Raw genomic sequence first — 21364 nt, 5'->3', positions numbered from 1 at the left:
TGCCCCTCCCCCACCTCCAGCATCCATCCCTTCCTCTGCATGGAAGCTTGCAGAGGACAAGGCCAGACCCCTGCACGCCTTTCACCTCCAGTGAACGTGTGGCCGAGCCAGCCTGTACCACCGCGACTCTGGTGGCTCCCTTTGGTGACCTGCCACCACGCGGCTAGCAGCCACCTGGGCCCCTTTTCTCTTTGCGCAGCTGGTCGCAGCCCCTAGATTTTGCTTCCTTGTAGAGAGGAAAATGCGCCCACACGGCAATCAGCATATACGTCACTGCTCTGACTGGCCGCGGGTTTTAGAGCAAGTTTGCCAGAGTTTACTGCTCTCTGAGCTCTCGGTGTTACGGCAGCTCTCGGCAGGAGTGGTATTTACCTTAACTGGTTTCAGTGTTAAGCTGTGCGCTTAAATTAAAGGTGGTGCTCAGCCCCGCTTTTGTCGGGGTGCAGTGTCCTGCCTGATGAGCCTTTACCAGCCCTTTTGGGGATTTAGCCTCTTCCGGTCTTACTGAAATGCCTGCTGGCGCTGTGGCAGGCATTTTTGCATCTTGTGTAAAGCAGTGCCTGGCCTGTGGTACACCCAGGCTGCCCCGGACGTCCGAAGACCCTTAGGGACGTTACGCCGTGTCTCGACTGTAAGTCGCACGTGGAATGGGGGTCATGCTGGTTCTGGAAGGTTTCCCGCTACCACAGTAACAGACACGCCAGCCTCCTGGAATCCATGTCATGTTTCAAACAAAAGCAGAACTTTAAAAATGTGCGTTTAATTTAGTCATTCAACTAATTCTGAGCTTCTTCCTCTAAAATTATGTCTCTCTAGTACCAAACGTGAACAAGAAGTGGCAGAGCTGAAGAAAGCTCTCGAGGAGGAAACGAAGAACCACGAGGCTCAGATCCAGGACATGAGGCAGAGACACGCGACCGCCCTAGAGGAGCTTTCGGAGCAGCTAGAGCAGGCGAAGAGGGTAGGGACGCGTCGCTGGGCAGCGCGGGGGTCCAGGTGCTCCCACAGCGGCCGCTCTCTGAGAGCACAGTGCTGGCCTGGGAGAGCCAGGCGCCCCTGATTTTATTTTTAAATCACACATTCCTCTCACTGATAGCCCTCTCCCTCCTGATGACTGAGCCCTAAAGCTTCAGCAGCTGCACGTCCTGCTCTCGCTCACCTGCTGCCCGGAAGCCGCCAGGCCCTTTGGGTGCCCCTGGTGCCCTGCCCCCGCCCCTCCCGCCTCCAGTCTGCCTCAGGCACCGCACACGTTGTCGCCCCTGCTTCATCGTCCCGCCTCCGCCTCTCACGTGCTGGCCCCCCGCGGTGCTGCCAGCGCCCCCCACACTGTGTCTGCTGTCCTGAGCGGGGTGTACAGGGGTGCTCCGCCCACAGAAGTCTTCACACTCTGAGAACAGCAGGCGTCTTCCTTCATTTATGCAACAGATGTTGACTGCAGGCTCACTCCGTGTCAGCACGGTTCTCCGGACACCAAAGCCGCGCCCTTTGCGTCCTCCGTTGTAAAACTGCGACTGAAGTGTTCCTCCCTTATCTCTCTCCTAGTTCAAGGCAAATCTGGAGAAGAACAAGCAGGGCCTGGAGACGGACAACAAGGAGCTGGCGTGCGAGGTGAAGGTGCTGCAGCAGGTCAAGGCCGAGTCTGAGCACAAGAGGAAGAAGCTGGACGCCCAGGTCCAGGAGCTCCACGCCAAGGTCTCGGAAGGAGACAGACTCAGGGTGGAACTGGCCGAGAAAGCGAATAAGTTACAGGTAGGCCCGGAAAGCCCTTCCTGGACGTCGCCCCCAGTGTCTGGCGGGGTGGGGAGGGGCCGCCCCAGGTGCACATCAGGCTCCTCGTGTCGCTCTCCCACTTGAAGCTCACAGCGCCCCCCGGCTGAGTCTGGTGGACGAGGACGTGAGAAGCTTGCCTGCCTCTGGGCTCTGCTGAGTCCACAGCCCGCCCCGCCGCTGCCAAGACTGATGAAGTGGGGGGATCTCTGAAGGGCATTGCTAAAATGAGGAAAAACAAATGCCATCAGCTGGAGTTGCAAGTATAGAGACGTCCTCCGTGTGCTTTCCCTTTGCTCACGTGACTAGAGGACAGACTAGAACGAAGGGCAGCTCCTGTTCCTTTTGTCTACGACCCACTGTCCCCACAAAAAACATAGAAGGTCTTACGCCATGGGGGTTTCTAGGGGGGGAGGTATTTTAGAGCTATCGTTAATTAAGCACGAAAAAGAAAAAAACATTTTTACCACATTATTCATAAAATCTGACCATAAGAAATAGCTACATATTCATGATAAGTATATCATACCAGATTTTCTTTCAGCTTCAAAAGAGCTGTGGGCTGTGACTCTAAGAATTTAAACTTCTCTGAATCTGTGTGATAAAGTTTTCAAGTTCTCTAAGAAAAGGAATTACACTTGCGCCCCTGCCCACCTTCCCCCAGTATAGGGCTGGTGCATCTTCGTGTGAAAAAGGGTTAAAATAAAACACCTGCTGATCTTGAGCCTCCTCACATAGGACAGCAGCCACTCTTTCAGAGGATTTGGTGTAATTTTTGTCTCTTGACGCTGAAAAACAAGATAGCAAGCCAGTTAGGAGAACGCCCTCCACGTGTGGGCTCAGCCGTCCTAAGCCTCCCTGTCCGGGTCGTAGGTGGAGGCTCTCTGCGGTGGCTGGCTCAGGGCCTGCTCACGGGGGCGGCAGATTCTCGGTGGTGAGCCCTCCTTAGCTGAGGCTGACCCCTCCTCCTCCCTGCGATATGCTCGCTTTGTGTGCACTTAGGGTCCAGAACCCACCACTCTTTTCTCTCTGCCTGCTGCTGAAGTGAGTCGTAACCTTTCACTCCTCCTTGCAGAATGAATTGGATAATGTCTCAACTCTTCTAGAAGAAGCAGAGAAAAAGGGTATTAAGTTTGCCAAGGACGCAGCTGGTCTTGAGTCTCAACTCCAGGACACACAGGTATTTCCCCCAGGGGTGGAGTGTTAATAGTAACTCTGCTGTTTCTGTGATCTGTACATTGGTGAAACGTGCTATTCCCACAACTGCCCTCTTATCACCTCTTTCTGATTTTCTGCTCTACTTTTTTTTCTTTATATAACTTTATTTATTTATTTTGGGCCGAGTTGGGTCTTCGTTGCTGCATGCGGGCTTTCTCTAGTTGCGGCGAGCGGGGTCTACTCTTCGTTGCGGTGCACAGGCTTCTCATTGCGGTGGCTTCCCTTGTGGTGGAGCACAGGCTCTAGGCGCACGGGCTTCAGTAGTTGTCTCCCGGGCTCTAGAGCGCAGGCTCAGTAGTTGTGGCACGTGGGCTTCGTTGCTCCGCTGCATGTGGGATCTTCCCGGACCAGGGCTCAAACCCGTGTCCCCTGCATGGGCAGGCGGATTCTTAACCACCGTGCCACCAGGGAAGTCATTCTGCTCTACGTTTATTTTCAACCATCTTGCACCAAAACCAGCCCTGATGCTCAGGAACTCACCTTTGAGCTCATATCTAGAGCCTGCGGTTCCTGTGTCTGGCAGGCATGTGGGTGCCTGGGAGGCGGCTCTTGCTGTCTGGCCGGGCGCTGCCTGGGGTGCGGTTCACCAGGCGGCGGTCCTGTTATACATTCGTGCACTGCTGGCCATTTTAAACATTTTCTCATGGTTTTTGTTCATTAACGCTGACCTGAGGGAAACAGGAAAGGATTCCAGGAGTGATAAAAGATGTGGGAAAGGGAAGCTCGCAGGTCCCTGGCCTGGGGCCCTGGGGGGGGTGACGCTGCCATTGCTCGTGAACAAGTTTGTTTTGGGTTTTTTGGCCACACTGCACGGCTTGCGGGATCTTGGTTCCCCGACCAGGGATTGAACCCACGCCCTCGGCAGTGAAAGCGCGGAGTCCTAGCCGTTGGACTGCTAGAGAATTCCCTCCTGAACAACTTTAAAGCAATATTGTACTAAGGGCACTTGTTAAATGATCAGGTGTGTTTTAAAATCACTTGTTTGTTAATATCACTGGGTATTTCTCACACACTGAGACTCTGTTTCTTTTAACAGAGGCATTGTGGTTTGGGTGATTACCATAACCTAAGTACTGACCGTTTATAAAAATAAACAGGAGCTTCTTCAGGAAGAGACACGCCAAAAACTGAACCTGAGCAGTCGGATCCGGCAGCTGGAGGAGGAGAAGAACAGCCTCCAGGAGCAGCAGGAGGAGGAGGAAGAGGCCAGGAAGAACCTGGAAAAGCAGGTGCTGGCCCTGCAGGCCCAGGTGCGTGCATCCACTCGGGACGCCGTGTGGCCTCAGTGTGTGTGTTTAGCAGCTGACGTCCCTGCCCTGCTGGGTGGTTTCAGCTCCATTTGGGACAGTTAATTGGGTCTTACTGGGAGCAAGGTGAAGACCCTCGGACTGTGTCAACTATGTAAATTCCAATCCAGTCATCCTTTTATAGATGATTAGCGAAGACATTTATGGTCTAAGATCCATTTGCTCAGAAACGCATAGTATTGCTTTGTATTATTTCTTCTGACAGAATACTGAAAACAAGTTTTATCTTTATTCCTCAAGTGTGAAATCCAGTTGAGTTCTTTAATAGTGATCTTTTTTCCTTCAGTTGACAGATATCAAGAAGAAAGTAGATGATGACCTGGGGACAATTGAAAGTTTGGAAGAAGCCAAGAAGAAGCTCCTTAAAGACGTGGAAGCACTGAGCCAGCGCCTGGAGGAGAAGGCCCTGGCCTACGACAAACTGGAGAAGACCAAGAACCGCCTGCAGCAGGAGCTCGATGACCTGCTGGTGGACCTGGACCACCAGCGCCAGATCGTCTCCAACTTGGAGAAGAAGCAGAAGAAGTTCGATCAGGTGGGTGCCCGGCGCTCCCCACCCCTGGGCTCCAGGGCCAGCGCCACACGTGTTTCCTCCTGGCAAAGCCCTCGCCTTTGTCATTTCGGCTTAAAATAATCCTTTCTTATTTAAGAGCAATATGTATTTATAGCAAAATTGGAAAAAGCAGACCAGCATAAAGAAGGAAACAGGAGAACACGCCTGATATTCTTAGCAATAATGCAGGCACGTAGCAAATAAGAGGAGTCTCTGTTGCTTCTGAAATCGATTTTTACTGTCTCCCAACGCCATCCCGTGTAGCTGTTAGCAGAAGAGAAGAACATCTCTGCCCGCTACGCGGAAGAGCGAGACCGGGCCGAAGCAGAGGCCAGAGAGAAGGAAACCAAAGCCCTGTCCCTGGCCCGTGCCCTTGAGGAGGCCCTGGAGGCCAAGGAAGAGTCTGAGCGGCAGAACAAGCAGCTGCGGGCAGACATGGAGGACCTGATGAGCTCCAAGGACGACGTGGGCAAGAACGTGAGTGTCCCGGGGACCGGTGCCTTCGGGGCAGGCAGGCGACTCTGGGGAGGCCCAGCCCTACGGCGAAGCGGACCGGGAGTGTCTTGGCCTGTATGTAATTAGGGGGTTAAAGACTCCCAGGATAAGCCATCAGGTTTTCTGCAGTCTGTTCTCGGTTACCTGTGCCAAAGCCAGGCGGGGAGTTCTTGTCGCTTTCACAGGCCCTCCCCGCCCTAAGCTGCATCCTGACAGGGGTCCTTTAAATGAAGGGTTTCTCTGTTCCTGAGCCTCAGGTGGTTATCACACGCAAGTACCTGAAGTCCCCTCAGATTGGGGGTAGTGGGATCTGTCTCCTGCACCGAGTGGGGAAGCTGGAGAGGAGCCACAAGAGGTGGGACCCTCTTGTCTTCCCACTGCACACGCCTCCCCCAAGAGCTGCTGGGATTTTTATTTACCCTACCCCCCTCCCCTAGTGTACGAGGTGTTGAGGATAGTGATGGGGACCCAGGCCTGGGGATCAGAACAGGTTCGGGGCTTGACTCTCCCCCAAGATCCCATTTAACCTGCCTAAGCCTTCGTTTCCTCTTCTGTCAAATGGACGTGATACTTGCCTGTTTCATGAAGCTGCTGCGGCTGTGCTCTGAAAGGCATAAAGTCCTCTCTAAAGATAAAAGCTCATTTTCCTGGGACACGGACTCTCTGGCCACATCATAAGGGAGGAAGGACTGTCCTACCTTCCTGCTGAGTCTCCTACAGCCTGGGGACCGGCCCCGTGGACAAGAAGAGGCCTGCTAGAGTAGAAATGGCCAGGATTACGTAGTAAAACGTAGAAAGAGAATTCCACGACTGATTCCATTTTCTTGTTCCATATTAGTTTTCTTTAGAACAATCGACAGTCCCACATTCATTCCACAAGCGTTCCTTTGTGCCTGTGAAGTGCCAGACACTAAGAGACACAGGCCCTCCTCACGTTGTAAGGCTTCTCCTGCCCGCGTGAGAACTGACATGGCAGTGAACCCCAAAGGGACACATAATAATAGCACCTGCGCACGCCTAAGGATTGTCTCCAGGATCAGAGGGGACGTGAAGGGGGAGCACCCAGCACAGCGCTTGGCACCGAGAACTTAGTAAACGTGTGTGGTGGCGATCTTTGCACAGAGAAAGGTCAAACCTCTTTTTCACTGCACCCTGCTTTGCGGGCCTCACACACCTAGTACGTAAGTCTCCACATGTGCATTTTCAATACAAATGACCTCTTCCACAGCAGGAGGGACGTACTATGTTAGACACAGTGGCCAGTCAACAGGCGACTCCCCTGACACCATGCTCTTTTTATTGTTCATGGCTTTTAAAGATCTCTCGGCTTCAAGGTCATGGGAGAGTAATTGATCGACTCTAGAGCACATGTGAATAAAGAAATCAGGCCTGTCATTCAGATGGCGCGTTCTGAAATGAGGACTGGTGTAGCTGCAGTGGGAGCGGAGGATGCATATGGGGGTGGGGTGCCTATAAACAGAACTGCTGTCCTTGCTTGTCCCTCCACCAAGGGTCATCCCCTCCCTGTGCTTCCTGTGGTCCAGGTTCATGAACTTGAAAAATCCAAACGGGCCCTAGAGCAGCAGGTGGAGGAAATGAGGACCCAGCTGGAAGAGCTGGAAGATGAGCTTCAGGCTACAGAAGACGCCAAGCTTCGCCTGGAGGTCAACATGCAGGCCATGAAGGCCCAGTTCGAGAGGGACTTGCAGACCAGAGATGAGCAGAACGAGGAAAAGAAGCGGCTACTCATTAAACAGGTAGGTCTGGAAGAGTGGCCCCCCCGGACCAGGAACTGGTTTGTTCTCAAAGCCCAGTTTGGGGTCAATATTTTATTCATTCACATTGGAACATATCAGCTGGAGGAAATGTATTTGGTCATTTGATAATTTTTTTTTTGATAATTTTATTCTTTAAAATGTAATACAACTGGTTTTGATTTCCTATTTCTCAGATAATATCACTGCTACTTACAAGCCAGGATATCCATTGAAAAGCCCTTAGTGGAATCTCCAGGGACATATAGTCAGGTTCAAGTTCTGTGAGTCTCATGAGTATCGATAAAGGGAAGAATCAATATGTACCTGACAAGGTGATTCAGAGTATTCCGAAGGTCAGATCACACGTCCTCATTAAGCCACTCTTTAAAGGTATATAAATACCTCTAGGTATTTACATTTTTTTTAATTTTAAGAAGTTGCTTGGGCACTTATGATTTATATACTTTCCTGAGTGCATGTTAAACTTCTAATTTAAAAGTTTACTTTAAAAATTAATTGTGGATATTTTCTCAGTCCCTTGGAGTTGATGGTATCAAGTCTTGGATCTGAGATATTTTTAATTTTGCTTTGTTATTTGCAGTCCACTAATACTTATTAGTCATTTATTGCTAGATAACAAATTACCTCAAACTTAGTGACTTAAAACAACACGCACTAACTGAGTTTCTGTGGGTCAGGAATTCAGAATGGACTTAGCAGGGTGTGTCACCTGAAGGCCCGACGGGGGCTGGAGGGTCTGCATCCTGGCTGGCTTGCCCATGGGGTGCTGGCCCGAGAACGCTGCTCTGGGCACGTGGGTCAGTCTCGTTGCATCACCGAGACCATGAGCTCTGCCTCCTTACGTGCCTTTGCTGTGGTCGGTGGAAATGGTTTGTACCAGTGGTGGTGGTTAAAGATCTCTCTGTACAAATTAACTGCTAATAACAGTAATAACTGCCCAGTGGCAGGCAGCACCTCTCCAGAGTGACCCGAGCCCTCACGTGCCGGTTCTCTGTGTGGGCACCTGGGTCTGACCAGACGTAACCCGATGCGGTCCATTAGGTGCGGGAGCTGGAGGCTGAGCTGGAGGATGAGCGGAAACAGCGGGCCCTTGCTGTGGCTTCAAAGAAGAAAATGGAAATAGACCTGAAGGACCTGGAAGCTCAAATCGAGGCTGCAAACAAAGCTAGGGATGAAGTGATCAAGCAGCTCCGCAAACTTCAGGTAAGTGCGGCCAGCCGTCAGTCTTTGGTGGTGGTAGGTGTTATCTGGCCCTACTTAGATCAAGTGCAACATGGCCCGTGAAGCTGGGGAGAAGGGCTCCCGGCAGCACCCAGCCTGCCATCTTGCCCACAGGCTCAGGGTTGCCAGGTGACCCCTGCAGAGAGCACAGTGCAGCCACCAGCCTCGGCTGTGGGCTGGGGTCACGGGCCATAAAGATGGCACGTGTGTAGCTCCAGTGTCTACAGTGGGCCAGTGCTTGCCCCACTTGGACTGATCGGGGTGGAGTCACCAGCAGGGCGGCAACCACCAGGGACAAGCTTTTGGGGCTCTGAACAGCCTCTGATGTTCAACTAAACATGCAGCCACTGAGCCACCAAGAGGAGAGTGGTGTCGACTTCCCTCCGCTAGCGCCGTGAGCTTTAGTGAGCCTTTCCATCTCATTGAATCATCACTTTTGCTACCCAGATGGTGTGCCGGTTTTCACTATCACAGTGACAAAAAGTGATTTCTATAGTAACTCACAGTATTGGCAGGATGTGATGGGCCCTTTCATATAAGTAGGCACAACTTCCCTGGAGGGAAGTTTGTTAGGACAGAAGCTTTAGAAAGTTTCCATTCCTTTTGACCTTGGTGATTCTGCATCTTGAGAATTTATTCTAACAAAATATAAATATGAGGAGAAGTACTTACATACAAAGATCATAGCTGAAGTGTTATTTATGATGGGAAATAACCTAAATGTAGGTGGACTGCCAGCCATTCAAATGATGGGGATATGTATGCAGTGACACAGGAAGATACGGTGTAGGGAGGGCAGTTTAGTTTGTAACTCAGCACACATGTGTGTAAACTTTTCTATATATAGACAGGCAGATATACACATTTAGAAAAAAAGTTTAGAAGGAAACGTCATCTCTGGATAATAGATTTATGAGTAGCTTACTTGCTTCCTTACACTTTTTTCAAAAGCTAAATACAAAGGTTTTTATTTTGACCAGTTAATTACAAAGAATATAAATTACATTACTATGACTTTAACAGCTTTATGGAGATATAATTCACACAACATTCAATTTACCCATTTAGAGTGTTTTGCTGTTTTTTAGAATATTCATAGGGGCTGTGCAAGCATCACCCACTGTCTCATTTTGGACATTTTGGTTCCCTCTAAAAGAGACCCTGTGCCCATTCGCTGTGACTCCACACTATCTCTGCCACACCCAGCACTGACCAAACACTAATCTACTTTCCGTCTCTCTAGATTTGCCTATGCTGGACATGTCATACAGATGGAATCCTACAATATGTGGCTTTTTGTGCCCAGCTTCTTTCACTTAGCATGTTTTCAAGGTTCACCATGTTGTAGCATAAATAAGTACTTCATTCCTTTTTATTACCAAATAATATTCCATTGTTTGGACATACCATATTCTTTTTATTAATCCATTCATTAGTTGGCGTTTGAGTTATTTTGACTCTTTAGCTACTGTGAATACTGCTGCTATGAACGTTCACATATATTTGTACGGATGTGTGTTTTCAATTTTCTTGGGTATATACCTAGGAATGGAATTGCTAGGTTATACGGTAATTCTGTTTAACTTTGAGGAACTGCCCGGTCTTTCCACAGCGACATTTTACATTCCTACCAGCTATGTATGAGGATTCCAGTTTCTCTACATCCTCAACAACACTTGCTATATTGTCCATCTTTTAATTATAGCCATCCCAGTGCGTATGAAGTGGTATCTCATTGTGGTTTTTTTTTTTAACATAAATTTATTTATTTTTGGCTGTGTTGGGTCCTTGTTGCAGCACACGGGCTTTCTCTAGTTGTGGCGAGCGGGGGCTACTCTTCGTTGTGGTGCGCGGGCTTCTCATTGCGGTGCCTTCTCTGTTGTGGAGCAGGGCTCTAGGCACGTGGGCTTCAGTAGTTGTGGCACACGGGCTTAGTTGCTCCGCAGCACGTGGGGTCTTCCCGGACCACGGCTCGAACCCGTGTCCCCTGCAGTGGTAGGCAGATTCTTAACCGCTGCGCCACCAGCAAAGTCCCTCATTGTGGTTTTGATTTGCATTTCCCTAATGACAAATGATGTTGAAAAGCTTTACATGTGCTTATTGGCCAATATCATATGTGGGAAAAAATGTCTCAGTCCTCTGCTAAGCTTTTGAGTTGTCTTCAGTAATTGAGTTGTAACATTTCTGTATACATTCTGGATGTTTCGTAGGAGATATAGAGTTTCCAAATATTTTCTTTAATTGTCTAGATTATCTGTTCACTCCCTCAATGGTATTGTTTACAGCACAAAAGTTTTTCATTTTGATGGAGTCCAATTTATCTTTTCTTTTGTTTCTTCTGTTTTTGTTATGTCTGTGAAACCTCTGCCTTATCCAAAGTCCTGAAGATTTAGTCCTGTGTTTTCTCCTAAGAGTTTTATATTTTTAGCTCTTTTTCGAAACCCCTTTTGAGTTAATTTTTGTTATATGGTTTCATATATGAACCCAGTTTCATTCTTTCGGATATGGATATCCAGTTGTCCCAGCACCACTTGTTAAAAAGACTAGTCTTTCCCCTCTTGAATTGTCTTGGCACTCTTGTCAAAAATCAGCTGACCATAGACTTGTGTTTATTTCTGGACTCTCAGTCGTATTCCACTGATCTCTGTGTCTGTCCTTCCACCAGTACCACACAGTCTTGATTACTATAGCTCTGCAGGTTTTGTGGTTGGAAAGTGTGACTTCTCCAACTTTGTTCTTCTTTTTCATGACTGTATTCTGGGTTCCTTGCAATTCCATTTAGGATCAGCTTGTCAATTTCTGCCTCCCCCTACCAACCCCCAAAGCCCCCCACTTGGATTCTTATATTGTGTTGACTTGGAAGATCAACTTGGAGAGTACTGCCATCTTAACAGTACATGGCTGTCATGCCACTCATTTCGCTATTCTTTAATTTTTTTTCAACGATGCTTTATTTTATAGTTTCTGATGTACAAGTCATACTTTAGCTAAATCTTATCCTTTTTGATGCTAAGTGTAATTGCTTTGTTAATATTTAGAATGTTTATAGTTAGTATATAGAAATATAATTGATTTTTGTACAGTTGTCCTTTGGTATCCAAGGGGGATTGGTTCCAGGACCCCCCTACTCCATGGATACCAAAATCCTCAGATGCTCAAGTCCCTGATGTAAAATGCTGTATTGGGACTTCCTGGCATCCACGCTTCCACTGCAGGGGGCACAGGTTCGATCCCTGGTCTCTCCTTCCCTTCCTAAGTACCCTGCTAAAATGGTGTATTATTTGCATATAACCTATGCATATCCTCTCGTATACTTTAAATCGTCTCTACATTACTTATAATACTACCTAATACAAGCTGAACGATATATAAATAGCTGCGCATGTGGCAAATTCAAGTTTTGCTTTTAGGAGCTTTCTGAGAATTTGTTTCCCCTGAATATTTTTGATCCACTTCTGGTTGAATCCACGTATGTGGAACTCACAGATATGAAAAGCTGACTATGTATCGATCCTGTATGCTGCAGCCTCACTGAACTCGTTTATTAGTTCTAATCGTTTCTCAGTGGATTCCTTAAGATTTTCAATATGTAAGGTTATATCGTCTGCAAACTGAGCTAGTTTTACTTCTTTTCCAATCGGAATGTCTTTTCTTTGTCTTGGCCTAACTGCTTTGACTAGAATCTCCATTACAGTGCCACACAGAAGGGGCGAGGTCAGGCACCCCTGTCTCATTGCTTATCTTAGAGGAAGGCATTCAGTCTTTGACTATTAGCTGTTGGTTGTTCACTGATGCCCTTTATCAGAGTTTCCTTCAGTTTACTGAGTGTTTTTATATTGAAAAGGTGTTAGGTTTTGTCAGATGCTGCTTCTGCATTTACTGAGATGATCATATAGTTACGTTAATTCATTTTTTGGATATCAAATCAACATTGCATTCCTCAGATAAATCCCACTTGGATGGTGGGGTATAATGGTATATAAATATACACAATGTATAATTCTTTTAATATGTTGATGGATTCAATTGGTTACTATTTTGTTGAGGATTTTTACATCTGTATTCATAAGGGATATTGGCCTGAATGTTTTCCTGTCTTATTTCTGTCACTTCCACATACTTTTATATTTACAATAAATGCATATATATTATAATCTGGAGAAAAATATCATGTTTAAAAACTAAGAATGGACACTACCCCAAAACTTTCTTCCTATTTAATCTTAGGCTCAGATGAAGGACTACCAACGTGAATTAGAAGAAGCTCGTGCATCCCGGGATGAGATTTTTGCTCAGTCCAAAGAGAGTGAAAAGAAACTCAAGAGTCTGGAAGCAGAAATCCTTCAACTGCAGGAGGTTTGTCTACTTATTCATCCATTTGTTCAAAAAAATATATCTGCCCTTGAAATTTCTCTAAGACCAGATAAATATATTTTAGTATCTTTGTAGCCTAGTGTAATTTCACTATCCATGTTTAATATGGTACTGGACCATCTTACTGCTTCAGTTAGGCAAACAAAGTGGTCATACTTTGACACTGTTCTACCTGGCTAACGTCACAGACGTTGATGGGTAATTAATTTCTCAAGTCTGACTGCAATTTGAGGCACACTTAGTGCCTCGAGCAAGGTGGCCGCAGCTACAGGCACTGTCGGATTTCACACTTGAGGAAACTGTTAACAGCCAGAGCTTCCATCACGGTCTGAACTTATTCAGGAACTTGCCTCATCTGAGCGAGCCCGCCGACACGCCGAGCAGGAGAGAGATGAGCTGGCGGATGAGATCGCCAACAGCGCCTCTGGCAAGTGAGTCTCCTGGCAACAGGTGGGAAGGGACGGGCATCTCACAATCGGTGGTGAGGCGCCCCCCGCCCCCGTCTTCATGGGCACTGGGCCCATTCCCCTGGGGCACGCCCATGGCACTGAGACAGCCATGGGGGTCGTCTGGCATCTAGGAGTCAGTAGTTGGTTTGCTCATCTGTTCAGTCTGGAAAGATGAGCACGAGAGGCTGAGCCTCCGGGCTGCCTGCCTCGGCCCCTGGCTGGCTGCACAACCCCGGCAGGTCACACCTCCCTGTGCCAGTCATGCCCACATAGGTGTGCAGGAAAGACATTCAGAACCAGCCTGGTTTCCATAGGGTGCACAGCCTTGCAATGCAAGTCTTCGCTTTCAGATTCACTAGGTTCGACAAGCACATTCCTTAGACTTACCTTACCCTGGATGCATTTTTCATTAAAAGCCCCCCCCTTTTTTTTTTTTCCAATTAAGAGGTTGCTTTCTCCATTCAATTACTGTACTGAGTATTCATCGTGGTCATTTTCTAGCACGCCATCATTTGGACCTGGCATTTGATCTCGGTGCACTAGAAAAGCTAGGGAATGCCAGGATGTTTTTGCACTTTTAAAGCTGACACTGGCTGCCGAGAAGAGCTGGAGAAGGCAGCAGGGCGGTCAGCTGGAAGGCTACACACCGGTCCAGACGAGAGATGATGGGGCCTGGCCTGGGTGGTAGGCCTGGGGATGGAAAGTGGGTGGTGTGTTTGGAAGCGTAACCAGCTAGGCATGGCGGATTGGGGTGGGAACAGAGGAAAGAGAAAAGTCAACAATGCTGCTCAGCTTCCAGCAGCAGGGTGGGTGGAGGCGCCCTCTGGGAGTTTCCCGTGCCGTGGAGACCGGTTCTGAGCTGTTGCCTCCTCGCCTGGCAGGTCTGCGCTGCTGGATGAGAAACGGCGTCTGGAGGCACGGATAGCGCAGCTGGAGGAGGAGCTTGAAGAGGAGCAGAGCAACATGGAGTTGCTCAATGACCGCTTCCGCAAGACCACGCTGCAGGTGGGCACGCAGCGGCCGCCCCAGGGAGGGCCGCGCCGTCCCCGCACGACTGACCCATCTCCTCTCCAGGTGGACACGCTGAACGCAGAGCTGGCGGCCGAGCGCAGCGCCGCCCAGAAGAGCGACAATGCGCGCCAGCAGCTGGAGCGGCAGAACAAGGAGCTGAAGGCCAAGCTGCAGGAGCTGGAGGGTGCTGTCAAGTCCAAGTTCAAGGCCACCATCTCGGCCCTGGAAGCCAAGATTGGGCAGTTGGAGGAGCAGCTTGAGCAGGAGGCCAAGTAAGAGGTTTCTGCAGCTGTAAACCAAAGAAAGGTATTTACAGTGTGTCTGCCACAGACCAGGTCCAGGTTTAGCCTGTGAGTCAGAGATGACACAGACGTGCCCCTTGTCCCATGGGAGCTCCCTTGGCAGGGGAAGAATGACAAGAACACGTGTAACCAGAGAGGTGGTGGTGTGAGCCCTCAGGGTACGCTGGGCTCACCTGTCAGCTCTTCCCAGACTTAGCTGAGGGCTCATCGCACTGTGCCCCGTGACTTCCTGGTTCCATAGTTTACATCTCTACCCAAAGTCGACTGCCCGAGTTGGTGGCATCACGTGAAATGCTACAATTTGTTGGCAGAGAAGAAATGCAGTATGACAAAAATACAAGCTTTTTTGCTCCCTGAGGAAGGGACTGCTCGACAGCTTCCGTTCTGTTGTCGTAAACCGCTCTGAAGTTTATGAGCTGCACGACACAGCCTTTGGCAGGCATTTGCAAATCTATGAGGATAGAAATCACAGACTGCCAGAGCTAGAGCAGCCCTTCAGCTCACCCTCCTGTCGGGGAGCTTGGGGCCCAGAAATGCAGGGTCTGTGCTCAGAGCCTGACATCCTCTGCAACCGGCAACCCAGACTTGCCCCTGCACTCAACTCTAACAGTTAAGGGTTTGTTTGCTGTTGGTTGTAATTAACATGACTCGCCCTTTCAGCTGACTCCATCACTATTCTTTTTGCATAACATTTGTGGAGGAACAAAAGAACTTTTTCTGTTTTCAGTGGAGTCCTACAAATAAGCTACCTCTGCTTCATGTGGGACAGTGGAGGCCTGTCTAGAAACATGGTGCTTTGACTCCTACGTGAAGCGTGGAGGGATGGGGGCGTTGTTTCAGTGTCAGCTGCTCTAGCATCTTCGTACGTAGTCAGTAAATTTTAAATTGAAACCATCGCCTAATAAATCGAGTCTTTGTTTTGTTTTCCAGGCTGAAAAGTTAGGGGATTAGAGTAACCAACTAAGGTTTTTGTCTTCAAAAACTCTACACTCAAATACGTGACAGGTAGCTTGTATGTAACATTTGATCTTTGGTAGATCATTAAACAAAGTGATTAACATGTGTGTGAAGGAATAATGCAGTTTTTCTACCTGTCAAGCATTAGAATACATTAAAGGTAATCCACAGTTTGACCAGAAGGGAAACGTTTCTGGGCCATATTGATCACGATGATACAGAGGTCCCGGAAAGCACTCTAACAAATGCCATCTTCCAGAGAAAAGGGCTTAAAAAAAATATTCATTTCCAGAATTGGGAAAACTAACGTGTTGATCATTTTCATTTTCATAGGGAAAGAGCAGCTGCCAACAAACTAGTCCGTCGCACCGAGAAGAAGCTGAAGGAAATCTTCATGCAGGTCGAGGATGAACGCCGCCACGCCGATCAGTATAAAGAACAGGTAAGGGCAGAAGGCAGGTAGGAGGAACACGTCTTCCACTCTAAATGCTGTAGCAAGGAGACGGATGCAAAGCCAGCCGTGTTACCATTTGACCAGGTGAATGAGGAAGAGCTATTTGCAACTCTTAATTCTGACGTTTCAACAAACATGTGCTGTTCCTTGTTCCTGCCACTCACTCCCGGGTGCTGGGGATACTGAGGTGATTAGGACCTGGCCCTGCCCCGTGAGTCCCCCCAAGTGCCCCAGAGTGGGCGAGAGCACGTCAGGAAGGCTTGAAGTGTAAGGCCTGGACTGACCTTACAGTTATGTTTCCTCCACTAGAATGGACGCTACATGAGTGCAGAGATTTCTGCCTGTTTCACCCAGTCATCTCTTGAATGCCTAGAATAGTTCTGGGCATAGCTGGTAGTCACTGAAGGTTGGCTGGATGAAGGGGTGGATACACTGTTGAATGAAAAGGGAAGAGAAAGCAAATGTACGGCATGTGGAACCTGAGTGGTCCTCCTTGTCTGCGTCCAGGCATCTGTTTTCTCAGTGCCAAGGGCATGTGCTGATAGGGCTTTGGACTGTGGTCAGGTCTGCACTGGCTAAAACCTGGGTGGGGGCTGTGTTCTCCTCTGGCTCTCGGTCCTCTCTGAGACCTGCCGCCGTGGCTGGAGCTGAGGATCCACTGCCTCTGGCCCAGATCCTCCTCTCCTCCTCCCCTGCTCCAGTCAGGCACCCAGCCTGGCCTTCCCTTCTCACCCCCACGCTCAGGGCCTAGCAACACCGAGGGCAGTTCTGGGTGGGTGTGAGCTGGACCCGCAGGGCACTGGCCAGTCTCTGTGGTCCAGGAGTGAGGGATCCAGTGGGCAGGCTGAGTTCTCCTGTCAGGTCTTCCAGAGTGGCTTTGTACTTGAATCAAACAGAACGTCAACACACCTGTGTTGAACATAGGTGTAAAATGAATGGAGCATCTCCTGGGGTTGGAGACTGTCCACACTGTTGGCTCTTCTGCGTCTTGCGGGACTAGCCCTTCCCTTTCACAGTCCCATAGGGCACTCGTGTGAAGATACTAAACTGTCATTTTTCTGCAGAAAACTCAGGGATGAAAAGCGGGTGTTTTTTTTTTTTTAAGTGTCCTTTAGCATGATTTGCTGCATAGACATGGTTTTGCTGAGAATAGCAGGCTGGTCAAAAGGCCTTGGGCCAGGCCCCAGTCTTGTGTATCAGTGCACTCGCACGTATATATGCCTGCCGTGTGTGTGGGTACACTCGTGTGTGCACTCGCGTGGCTGGCAGGGCAGAGGCCTATGCTGACACACTCAGGATGCAGCGATGCCGAGTTTGGATTCACCGGTTTGGTGTGACTTGGTTCGTGTAACTTCCCCGAGATGGAGAAGGCCAACGCCAGGATGAAGCAGCTCAAACGGCAGCTGGAGGAAGCAGAGGAAGAAGCCACACGTGCCAACGCGTCTCGGCGCAAACTCCAGCGGGAACTGGATGACGCCACCGAGGCCAACGAGGGCCTGAGCCGCGAGGTCAGCACGCTGAAGAACCGGCTGAGGTGAGTGCCCCGGGCCTCCGTGAGGTCACACCCAGAGCCTGCAAACAGCTGCGTCCATGGGCTCCGGGTGCAGTGGTTTCTCAGGCTCCTGTCCAGCTCGTCGTTCTTGCCTGTTTACCTGTTCCGGATCCCTGACCGTCAGTAGTCCTTGAGGATGGAGGAGCAACAGGCCCACTCATTTGCTCCGCGTTTGCTAGTGGGCTGTGCGAATACATGGCTCGAGGCTTGGGAGCCAGCCCAGGTGTCTGTCCGCGTCCCGGGTGAGGGCAGAACACGGGGAGCCAAGGCTACACCTTCTCCCCCAGAAGGACAGCTTAGCACAGGTGTTGGCAAACCGTGGCCTATGGGCCAGATCCTGTCTGCGCCCTGCTCTCCTGTACAGCCAGGGAGCTAAGAATGGTATTTACGTTTATAAAGGCTGTAAAAAGACAAATAAGAGTGTTCAACAGAGACCTTAGGTGGCCCACAAAGCCTAAATAGGCATTTACTCTCCACCCTTTGGGGAGAGGCTGGCCCATGGTGAGCAGGTGACGCTTTCCTCAGTGTGTCCATCACAGAGCAGGGGGCTGAGTCCAGCCACCCCCAGGGCTCCGGGGCCCTCCCAGGATGATGTTCCGCAGGCGGGTGTGGGAGAGGTGGAAAAGCACGGAGCTGTTCCTGATCTGCCCACCACCCCAGCTGGTGCGTCTTGAGGAAGGGCTGAAGTTGAGTTGTCAGGTGGTTGAACGACTTGCCAGCCACGAGCTGTTGCGGTCGTGCCCACACACTTTCTCTGCTCTCCAGGCGAGGAGGCCCGATCAGCTTCTCTGCCAGCCGATCTGGCCGGCGCCAGCTGCACATCGAGGGCGCTTCCCTGGAGCTGTCGGATGACGACACAGAAAGTAAGACCAGTGACGTCAATGAGACGCAGCCGCCCCAGTCTGAGTAGATCCGAGGAAGCCGGGGGAGGCGATACCGAGGGACACGCAGGAAAGTCACCCAGCGCCCCGGCCTTGGGGCCCCCTGCAGATCTGGGGGACTGGCGAACCGCACGACTCCTGAGAGATCGACTGTGTCTTAAGGACTTGCAGCCTACACAACTGTCTCCTGCTTCAGATTTAGGTACAATTGCTCCCCTTTTTATATATATACACACAAAACCTACACATATTAAACAGATCGTCTCATGATTGCGTCTATTTTCCATATATCCATCGAGAGACCATTTTATAATACATGTTAAGACGAGAACCCTTTTTCAAACAAACTCTAGACCCCGTTGCCGGTCGCTGGGGCAGCCCCGGGGTTGCTGCCCAGTCGCTCTGCATGCTCTGTCGTACGGACAGCTACCTTAACCTTAGTTCTGTGTTCATGTGGCCCCTGCCTCCTCAGCCACGTCAAGTCTCTTAGAACGTTGTGGAACCTAAACTGCACTTGTAGCTCTCATCTCCTTCAAATAATGATCAACACTATTTCAGTGAGCAAACTGTGAAAGGGGCTTTGGAGAGATTACGAGGGGTGGGTTGGATGTGGGGAAGCGGCATCCGTGTGGGGTGGCCATGCCTACCTCCCTCGAGTCGTGGTGTGCTCCCATCTCTTCACGTGAACTGTCCTCGGCCCGGTCTGTGCATAGGAAGAACAGCGGCCACCACCCAACTGAGGCCCTGGGGGCAGCCATCACAGTGACTGCAGGAGGGCCTCCGGAGGCCCCGGCATCCCCAGTGTGCTCCTCACTTCTGGAGCGAGCAGCTGCAGGCCCCGGAGCAGAAGCTCGGGGGATACCCTCCCTCGCCAGCCAGGCTCTCATGCTGACCTTGCAAATTCAGCCGCTGCTTTGAGCCCAAAATGGGAATATTGGTTTTGTGTCCGATACTTGTTCCAAGTTTGTTGATGAGGTTGACAGAACCTGCCTGAATGTTGACATGCCAGTGGATGTGGCTCCTTTTTGATTTCTCCTTTCCCCTCCCCCTTGGGACAGTGTTACAGCGAACATTTAGCATTCTGTTTTTGGTTGACAGTTAATCAAACTGACATTACAGAAAGTGCCTTAGACACTACAGTACTAAGACAATGTTAAATATATTATTTGCCTCTGTAACAATCTAATGTATTAAGTTTTGACTGTGCTTCATATATCATGTACCTCTCTAGTCAAAGTGGTATTATAAACATTCAGTGACAATGAATCAGTGTTAATTATAAATCCTTGATCCTCTGCAACATGCTTGAAAACACAAACCTTTTGGGTTAAAAGCTTTAACATCTGTTAGGAAGAATTTGTCATGTGGGTTTGGAATCTTTGATTTTCCCCCTTTATGAATTGTACTGGCTGTTGACCACCAGACACCTGACTGCAAATATCTTTTCTTGTATTCCCATATTTCTAGACAATGATTTTTGTAAGACAATAAATTTATTCATTATAGATATTTACGCCTGCTCTATTTACTTGGAGGAAAAAGCACCCGTTGGGAATAAACAGACCTCAATAAACAAGAATAATCATGTGAATGTGAAATCTGTTTTCTCACCTTCTGTTCTCGATTTCCCACCTGTGGTCTGATCGGAGGTTGGAAGCTACAGAGAGTTTAAATGCTGACAGCCAGGCTGCTTTTATCTGAGGGCACTGCACTCGCAGAAACTGTCGGATGACAGGCTAAGTCTGGGCAGTCGTGGTGACAGATCCTGTTCTCACCGATGGCCTCCGTGTGTAGCTGCATCAGGAAGGAAAGGGCTGCTGGAGCTGGAGCGCCAACTGTTAATGGAGAAGGGAGCAATGCAGGGCTGCAGGATGAAGCCTTGAGGAGGGTTTCCAGTCACCAACCAATGAAGCTCATTACTGGATTAAGAGGTCCAAGATGTTTCAGACTACATTTTCAGGCAGGATGCACATTAAAAATGCTTTTGGGAGGATTCAGTGACGAGATCCAAGGGCAGCTATGAGCCCGTTAGGACAGGCTGGAGAGAAATACTAGAGGAACACAATCATGTAGAGAATGCTGGGGGGTTTTCCATGATATGCTCAGCTTAGGCTGGTTCTGCTGGTCTGAACTATATACCTAGGCTGCTCGGCAGTTGTGGGGATGTGAAAAATGGGCAAAAGTGTTCCCTTTCTCCTGTGTCACTACCATAGGAAAAAAAGGTGAGTTGCACTTACCATGTCTCAGGTGTGTTCTCACCCCTGCATTCAATATCTCAGTCCAGGGGTTTGTGGAATTCAGAGGCTTGTTTTTCTCAAAAAGAATCCTTCCCTGCTGGCTGGTTTAACTGGTGTTAATGTCACACTGTTTCCCAACTACTCAGCCTATCAGGAGAAACATATAATCTACATGAACAGATTCCAATCCCTGGGAGCCGGGCTCTGAGTGTCAAAGACAAAGCAATAGGCCAGCTCCCACCCCAAAGGTGTATGGTCCATCGTGAGGAAGGACTCAGGCAAGACGTGGGAAAGCCTTAGCCTTTTGTGGAAATGAAGTTCAGATGCGCTCTTGCTGGGGTTTTAACTCTGTCACGTACACTTTAAATGCTCTGTCTGCCCTTGCCACACCACAGTTGCCGCTCTTTTTAATGCAGACATTCTAGGAAATTCTTTTAAATTACTTTGGTACGGATAACACATCTGTGCCTAGCCTGACTGTCCTGGGCATTCTGATATCAGAAAGACTAGTGCCCTATCACATTTACTTCTGTCACCAATCTTCCCCATCCCTGGAAACCTCAATGAAGACGAAATGAGCTAGAAGACCGATATCTTACAACCGGTCCTCCCTATGGCTCTGGGTATCACTGACCCATGGCCCCTTCCTCCTGATGCCAACGTTGCTATGACAATAGACATGTCTGTCAAGACTGCGGAAGAAAAGAGCTCACAGTTGTCTGAGGCTAGGAACCACCACTTCCTGCCCCGCCCCTAAAAAAAAAAAAAAAAAAAAAAAGACACAAAAGGCCATAGGCGGGAATTTTTC

At 49.2% G+C, this 21364-nt stretch overlaps 2 protein-coding genes and 1 long non-coding RNA gene across 10 annotated transcripts in view; 1 reads left to right on the top strand and 2 right to left on the bottom strand.

Moving 5' to 3' along the window:
* MYH10 (myosin heavy chain 10) overlaps positions 1–19828 on the top strand; it is a 134676-nt gene extending 114848 nt beyond the window's left edge. Inside the window, exons 28-42 of one of the 3 annotated variants that reach the window (XM_024748376.1) lie at positions 817–961; positions 1543–1749; positions 2843–2947; positions 4083–4235; positions 4579–4827; positions 5110–5322; positions 6885–7097; positions 8160–8321; positions 12567–12695; positions 13056–13144; positions 14044–14167; positions 14237–14445; positions 15766–15874; positions 17248–17420; positions 18204–19828. In XM_024748376.1, coding sequence (XP_024604144.1) covers positions 817–961; positions 1543–1749; positions 2843–2947; positions 4083–4235; positions 4579–4827; positions 5110–5322; positions 6885–7097; positions 8160–8321; positions 12567–12695; positions 13056–13144; positions 14044–14167; positions 14237–14445; positions 15766–15874; positions 17248–17420; positions 18204–18348 — 2425 coding nt within the window. In that variant the 3' untranslated portion in view covers positions 18349–19828. Of the gene's footprint in view, positions 1–816; positions 962–1542; positions 1750–2842; positions 2948–4082; positions 4236–4578; positions 4828–5109; positions 5323–6884; positions 7098–8159; positions 8322–12566; positions 12696–13055; positions 13145–14043; positions 14446–15765; positions 15875–17247; positions 17421–18203 lie in introns of all 3 variants that reach the window. The other 2 variants (XM_024748377.1, XM_024748375.1) reach the window with 2 other exon arrangements.
* Positions 1854–4070, bottom strand: LOC112401862 (uncharacterized). The gene is made up of 3 exons (XR_003003643.1): positions 3466–4070; positions 2479–2555; positions 1854–1989 (listed from the first exon to the last, which is right to left on the bottom strand). It is a non-coding gene; the product is annotated as an uncharacterized LOC112401862 (long non-coding RNA).
* An 88-nt stretch (positions 19829–19916) lies between the features above and the next one.
* Positions 19917–21364, bottom strand: part of NDEL1 (nudE neurodevelopment protein 1 like 1) — a 56012-nt gene continuing 54564 nt past the window's right edge. For 3 of the 6 annotated variants that reach the window (XR_003003639.1, XR_003003638.1, XR_003003642.1), the window contains exon 10: positions 20121–21309. Coding sequence is in view for 1 of the 6 variants with exons in the window: in XM_024748380.1 (XP_024604148.1) it covers positions 20056–20113 (58 nt within the window). In the remaining 5 variants the exon portion in view is untranslated. Of the gene's footprint in view, positions 21310–21364 lie in introns of all 6 variants that reach the window. The other 3 variants (XR_003003640.1, XM_024748380.1, XR_003003641.1) reach the window with 3 other exon arrangements.

This window comes from Neophocaena asiaeorientalis, unplaced genomic scaffold (genome assembly GCF_003031525.2).
Source record: "Neophocaena asiaeorientalis asiaeorientalis breed wild unplaced genomic scaffold, Neophocaena_asiaeorientalis_V1.1 scaffold543, whole genome shotgun sequence".
NCBI lineage: Eukaryota > Metazoa > Chordata > Mammalia > Artiodactyla > Phocoenidae > Neophocaena > Neophocaena asiaeorientalis.
Note: the sequence above shows the minus strand (reverse complement) of the source record. Positions and strands in the feature narration are given on the sequence as shown.